The 7642-nt window shown below is 33.8% G+C and overlaps 1 protein-coding gene across 1 annotated transcript; it reads left to right on the forward strand.

The window, feature by feature from the left end:
• Nucleotides 1–479: 479 nt before the first annotated feature.
• Nucleotides 480–6216, forward strand: LOC128162320 (putative nuclease HARBI1). Its single transcript, XM_052825469.1, has 5 exons — nt 480–614; nt 3494–3902; nt 4216–4405; nt 4666–4773; nt 5891–6216. Exons 1-5 carry the CDS (start codon nt 480–482, stop codon nt 6075–6077), a joined length of 1029 nt encoding a protein of 342 aa, XP_052681429.1. The 3' UTR covers nt 6078–6216.
• Nucleotides 6217–7642: the final 1426 nt, after the last annotated feature.

Here is a 7642-nt window from a genome sequence, read left to right on the forward strand (position 1 = left end):
GACCATCTTTGGCTAGATTGGTGGATAGTTTGTCTAGAGATGTAGACAAAAATTGGAAAGTGTCGATGAAATCCAATCTTCCTAACGAAAACGAAATGTATTTCTCGTGGTTTTGAGGAATACAGTTGATCTTTTTGTGCTTGAATTTGGCGAAAGCATTCATGATATGGTGAGCATCGTATCCTTTTAGTTGTGAAAAAATACTGGTATTCTTTCTTTGAGTCTAAAGTTTAAATTACAGTTACTGTGAGCTGCACCTCGAAATTCATAGGCATTGCCTTGCGTAAGATTCCCAGAAGCTCATTTTCTAATTTTATTAGATAGTCAATAAATTTGTCAACGGCATCATGACCACGATATGTTACGTGATTCATCGTAGTATTTGATGAGAGTCCGACAACTTTGTAAGTAAATCCCGAGGGCACGTGTTTTGCTAGCTTGATCGTTGAGGACTTGCTGGCATCCGGTTGACAACCATAATGCCTCTCAAGAATACTTTCAAAGTCAGCATAGATCACAAATGGAACCTTCATTTGTTTGGAGACATTGCTGAACTCGAGCCATTTGTCTTCTTCGGTTGGCATTTCGGTCCGCTGTGCACCGTGTACCTCACAGTAAGGAACGTGTTTTTCTAAAAGGCGTTGTTTAGTAAATCCATGGAGACAATAATGACAGTGATACAGTCGATTTCCTTTTTGCCCATCATTCAGTAATCTGTTAAGGCTTGTTATCCAACAATAGTGTGAGTGTTTTCCCTTGTTTAGAATTAGGAAATCTACATGCTTTAATCCCCTTTCTTTTGTCAAATGGAGAGGATAAAGTTCTCTTTTTTCATAACCGAATACATTGATGGATATATTGTTTCTCTTCTCAAATTTAGGAATGTCTCTGACCTTAACGGGAAATTCAATGCCTGAGAAGTCTAGCTTATCTATATGTTGCACATAATTAATGACTCGCTGAGGATTATTCGTCATAGGGTAAAAAGCAGCTAATTTTGACCACATGAAACATTTTTGATCGGCATTATGGACATTGACAATGGCTTTCTTGCTGGCGAGTTTTGTTGGTAGTGGTAGATAACTAGAGCCTTTTATTGGGTTATATTGTACGATATGAACCGTCACTCCCAAAACCTTGTCAAGTACCCAGTTGCTGCTTTCTCGCTGATATTCAATGAAAGAGTTGAACATTTTCATGATGCTCTCCCTCAGAGCGGACTCAATATCGTCATTGTTTAACAGTATATGACAACGTCCGTGAAAGTGGGGCTCTGCAATTTCTACTTGATCATCTTTGGTCTTGGTAAATCGCACTTGCAAGGTGAGATAAAATTTAATTCTCTTCCTTTTGGTACGCTCTTTTTTTAAAATCGATCGAATGGTTTCTTCCTTATTTTTTAGAAATGTCAGAGGATTGTATTTGCTTTTGTCAGTTGCTTCTATAAACACTTTCTTTAAATTACCCTCTATAGTCTCTTCTTCTGAAAAACAATCCTCTTTTGCTTCTTCATCTTCATTTTCTGTAAAGCAATAAAAACATTACAAACAAAAACGTTCAAAACAAATTCGTGCTTTTATAAAGCTTACGAAAGAATATACAAGTACAATGTATTGCTTTACCTTTGATTTCGTTCGACGAGTTTCCACTGCCTGTTTGATTAGGGCAGACATTTTCTTTGTCATCATTTTCGGCTATCTTTGTATTTGCCTCCTTTATAGATGCACATGACCCTTTATCTGAATTTTCAGGATGATTCTCGTATGACGTAAATAATTATCTCTTCTTTTAAAGTCTCTGCCACACGTCTGACATCGAAATGAATTTGATCTATGTGCTGATCGATGATGTCGATGTAAATTTGATAATCGAGTAAAAGTTTTTCCACAATCTTCACATGAAAATTTATCTGCAGCCATATTGTTCTCTGTTAATCAAATAAATAATAGATAAGTTATATTTCTACACCAGTTTTAAGTAAAATCGCTTTAATTCTGTGCCAATTATATCATTTATAAATGTGAATTTGAATATTCAATCTGAAAAATCTCACTCGATTATAGAAAAACAAACCGTAGTAAAATTGTTCACTCAATCGTAAAATTTCTACCTTTAAATATCATTATCTAATTCACACACGAAAGAAAGCGCTGTGAAATCACTCATCTAGAAATCCCAAACGTTAAACCATCGTAGCCATACTATTTAATGTTTGATAATATTTCATTTTTTGTTATTTATGTGTTGTTGTTTTTTATTTAGTGAGTTCTGCTTATTGTCTTTGACATGATCGGTACATAGTTTTGTTTTTTTTTTACCTTTTATGGTATGTATTCCATTCTCCAAAAAATTAACAACACAGTGTTATCTTCTTTTATTCCATCTGTGAAAAGGCATCCTCGACAGTTTCAATAAATGTGATTAAAAATCGAATTATTTCTCTATATATAACTACATATATCTCCATGGTGATTCTAGAATCACAATGTATTTGATTGGATATTTTATGATCACGTCATTCAATCGTCATAATCATAACAATTGTCGGTAACCAATGGTAAATTTCCATTTGGAACTCATATCAGATTTATTTACAGGTTTTATTTTGATGATATATACACTGTAAATGTTCGAGTTCGAGGTTAATTATAGATATGAAATAATTACTGTTAAATATAAATACTCAAAAAATGTTATCTATAATTCATATTTATTTATATTTATAAATTAAGGGATTGTTTCGATTAACGATTTTATTGCAGAATAAAACTGTTAAAAGTATTACCAAAAAAAAAAAAAATATCGGCAATTAGCCCCCAAGAGATGATTTTGCCAGATATGAACTGAATGTGGTCTTTCAGTCACAGTGTGGTTACACATGGCATTTAAATGTCACAGAGACATGTCTCTACCTGTAATGTTTGTCTTTTCACAAGTCTTAACCTGTAGTGTTTCGGTCGAGTAATTTTCTATTCAAATGCATTTTGAATGGGATCTTTTCTTCCGTTTGATGTTTGCATATTTTATCGATAAATGAAGGAGGCTTAATTACAGTTAACGTCATGGAAAACTCCCATCAGGGGCTACAAGAACCCCTGTATGACAAATAGGGTCTGTTGTTTCTTGTTGTTATGTATATTTTTTTCCAATAAATTGGAGAACTGGATCGGGTTGCTCAAAACATTGGTTAACTTTAACCACTGGTTAAATCCCTTATCCAGTGGTTAAATTTTGACCAGTGGTTAAACTATGTTGCTCAAAAGTTAACCACTGGCTTAATTGCTTAACCAGTGGTTAACTTTTTGCTTAAGTTAACCATTCTACAAAGCTGGGTTAAGACTTTTAACCAGTGGTTAAACATGGCTGCTAGGTTGTTGTTTGACCTAAACTTTGGCAGACGACACAAGAAACAGCGAGTTTACAGACATTTCAGTCATAATTTTGACGAGGCGGAATACAAACAAAGGTACCGGTTTTCTATGGAATCGCTAAGATTCTAACAGATCTTATAGAACCAGAGCTATGCCGCCCCACCCTGAGGAGTCTTTCCCTGTCCGCTATAAACCAAGTAGAAATCGCTTTAAGGTACTTTGCCACAGGTGATAATATGAAAACTGTGGGTGATACCCTTGGTTTTCACAAGTCAAGTGTATCAAGAAGTGTGCGCGATGTTTCGCAGGCCTTGACTGATGTTTCTCCCAAGTTCATTAAGTGGCCCTCTACCACCAGGGAAAAGATGGCCATCAAGAAGGGGTTCTATGGTATTGCTGGATTTCCCGCTGTAATCGGCGCGGTTGATGGCACTCATGTCAGAATTATTGCCCCTTCTGAGCATGAATCAGTTTATGTAAACTGCAAAGGATTCCATTCAATCAACACCCAGGCCATCTGTGATCATGAAGGTGAATAAGCAATATATTTTGATAGATCCTAATATATTTGAAATGAATATATATATATATATATATATATATATATATATATATATATATATATTACAGGTTTAACACTACAAATCGTAACGTAAAGTCATTTATATCAATGACGTCTAGCTGTTTGGATGAAGGCGGGGTTTGCATAATTATTTGAAAGAAAATAACATGTAGTGATGATAATTTAATAAAAGCAATTTAATTGTAGAAAACTATCTCTCTCTTTCTTTCTTTCTCTCTCTCTATTTAAAACTAATCGACTATCCCTATACTTTCTTTACAGGCCGTTTCACCAACACAGTTGGCAAGTGGCCAGGGTCAAACCATGATTCTTTCATTTTCCGAGGATCCAATGTTGGAACCGACCTTGAGGTACATCACAGAGGGATTGATGTTGATGGGGTTTTACTGGGCGACAGCGGCTACGCCTGTGGACGATACCTCGTCACTCCCTTCTTACGACCAGTAAATCAGTAAGTATCAGACACGTGTAAATATGAAGCATATCGTATCTAATCATTTTTTGCAATAAATTTTTCCACATCCACTTCAATGCCAAACTGAGAGAGAGAGAGAGAGAGAGAGAGAGAGAGAGAGAGAGAGAGAGAGAGAGAGAGTTTTAGTTTTTCCTCTAAACAATTTAATCACCTGATTTTAAAATCTATGAAAAGAAATTTTTGGTATTGAAATTACGTAAACACATGAACTATTACACATACCGGTATATTTCAAGAGCTCAACAAAACTACAATGCAGCTCATACAAGAACAAGGGCAGTAATTGAACGCTGTTTTGGATGGTGGAAAAGACGCTTTATGGCTTTACATGGAGAAATTAAGGTATCAAAAATTTTAAATATGAAAGTTATAATGAATTATGGATATCTAATATCAATTATAATATTAATCCACATATTTAAACTGTACCTGTAAATAGCAGTTTACATAATATTTTTATTATATTCAGTGCGCGGGTATGATAAGGCAACGAATGCGACTAAATTCCTCTGATCGATATGACGTCACAATAAGCAGCATGATGTCATATTTTACTCAGAAATATGTCGATTTTAACTTTATCTCTGGTTTAAATTATAAAAACTACAGGCATAAAATATCACTAGAAACTCTTCAAACTGAATATAGCTTCGATTTCTCTCTATTGCGTATAATTATCATTGATGACGTCACAAGCATGTTTAATAGAGAAGATCATGTCGGGAGACAAATCATCGGAATGCAGTGTAAACAATGCCGAAATAAGACTTATTTAATACAGATATCTAAGATTTAGATGAGTGTCAGTTAGGATATAATCAGGATAATACAGACATGGATATTTTGTTTTATCAGCGAGTGTTTTAAGGTAAGCAGATCGACATTTATATGGCTTAACCATCCTTTCCTCTGTCAATGTGTACAAAAAAAAGGCAAAAGTGTAACACTACCCCGGATATTATGAAAGATGACTTTGGTAAATATCAATGGTATATGACCTTAACTACTTGAAAAGTGCTGCTAGAATCCTGTGCTTCGTTGTTTTAAATGAAAAATACGTAGTATTTTCAATGAAATTATAGAAGTTGAGAGGGTTTCCGATAAATATTTACAATATCTTTTTTATGCGATTAACAATAGGATTCTAGCAGTAATACCAATAAACATGAACTAATTGCCAATCGAATTATAGTAGCAAACATACAAATAAACTTCGGGGTAGTGTTACACTTTTTCATTTTTTGTTAAGGTAAAAAAGTGATCTATTTTTAACTGTCACGTGATACCATGGCTCGGCCGCTTCAAAGATCGACTCGATTCCGAAGTAGAAAAATGATATCTTTGGGAATACATTCACTTAGTATTCATATTCAGCACTGTTTTCATTGAAATTAACAGTTTTTAAATTGATCATAATTTTGACGGTCATTAAACTCGGAGTTGCCTAAACATACCCGCGTGTAAACCTGAGAGAGTATCCAAAATCATAGTGGCTTGTGCTGTATTGCATAATATAGCTTTGGACAGAAAAGAAACAATGGCTGAAGATGATAATGGCATTGCTTGTGATGAAGAAGACTTGGGAGGAGTCGCTGTTCAGCCTAGAAATGATAACATTCGCCAGTTCATCGTTGATAACTACTTTTAATGTGTTTCATAAAATTACACCTCATTTTCTGTTTGGACACTGTAAAGTGAAACTTCATATTTCAGTTTTTTAATTTCCAGTGACACTTTTTCTTTTTGCAGCTTAATGAGTTCAGTCTCTTCTTTGATTCTGCACACGTCTGCTTGTAGAACTTCTTTCTGTAGATCAGATACATTTTCTTCACATTTTCTCTTCCTCTGTTTATCTGTAATGAAATTTAAAGCATCATTTAATGAAAGTCTCTCTCTCTCTCTCTCTCTCTCTCTCTGTTTATTTATTTATTTATTTATTTATACACACACGCATATGCACACAATTGACATGAAATAAGATAAACCTACCATGACAATGTGATTTTTTATTTATCCTGGCCCCTCTGTCTGTCACTTCCACTAAATATCATATATATATATATATATATATATATATATATATATATATATATATATATATATATATATATATATATATATATATATATATATAGGTAAATCCAGAAAAAATTCACAGTGGTCGGATAAGATATAGAAAACTTAAATGAATAAAAACACAAAGTCCGAGTAAAACATAAGCGCTTTCATTTTCATCTTCAGGATGTTTTACAACTAACCAAGGTAACGTCGTTATTGTGACGTCATAATAACGTTAGCAAAGTCTCTGGTGTTGACGTCACAATTTTGGCGTATTTTTAAGCATAACACATATCAATGAAATAAAAACAATGTAATTTAACACAAACATTGAAATGGTACACGGATGTTATAATAAACTGTTCAATTTAGGTTTATATATTCTTATAAAATGTTTCTCTTTTTCTCGTCTTTCAGAAGTATTACACTCGCACATTTTATAAAAAGGGAAAACAGTAAAAGATTTCTTTCCACATACGTCCAGATGTTCACTGAGTTTTATTTTACGATATTCCGGTGAATTAATATGTTGTTTATGTATCCGGATTCGTTCCCGTAATGTATTTCCTGTTTCACCAATATAAAGTTCTCCACAACCAGAACATGTGATAACATAAATTAAATTTCTGGTTTGGCATGACATGTTATTGTTGATAGTGAACTCTTTTCCACTAAAGTTAAATTTTTGTCCTGTTTTGATATACGGGCAGGTACCACACCGCGGATCTTGGCATTTGGTTACTTTGTAATCTGTTTTTTCTGTGAAATTTGACTTGGTGAGAATTCTTCTTAGATTCTTTGGTTGTCTTTTACTGTTAATAAACTTCTGTTTTTCAAATATTTTAGAAAAGGTTTCATCCGTCTTCAAGACTTCGTTAAGATGTTTGACTGTACGAGTAACGTTTGGATTTCTCGGGTTATATGTTGTTACTAATGGGATTATGCATTGAGTTTTGTTCCGTTGAATGGGATTAAGTAAATCTTTTCTATCTAATTTTTTACATTTCTCAATGGCGTCATCGATAATTTTTTCTGGATAATTTCGTTTCATCAGGAACTGCTTCAGTTGATGTAACCTCTGTATTTTTACAGTCTCACTGTTGACTATGGTACACATCTTTCTTGCTAAATTATAAGGTATAGCTCTTTTTGTAT

Source organism: Crassostrea angulata, chromosome 9 (genome assembly GCF_025612915.1).
Source record: "Crassostrea angulata isolate pt1a10 chromosome 9, ASM2561291v2, whole genome shotgun sequence".
Lineage (NCBI taxonomy): Eukaryota > Metazoa > Mollusca > Bivalvia > Ostreida > Ostreidae > Magallana > Magallana angulata.

Coding starts and splice junctions, on each gene's coding strand:
- LOC128162320 (XM_052825469.1), top strand. CDS start 480: ATGCCTCTCAAGAATACTTTCAAAGTCAGCATAGATCACAAATGGAAC. Junction 615..3,493: donor TGTGCACCGTGTACCTCACA/GTAAGGAACGTG, acceptor GGAATCGCTAAG/ATTCTAACAGATCTTATAGA. Junction 3,903..4,215: donor GGCCATCTGTGATCATGAAG/GTGAATAAGCAA, acceptor CTTTCTTTACAG/GCCGTTTCACCAACACAGTT.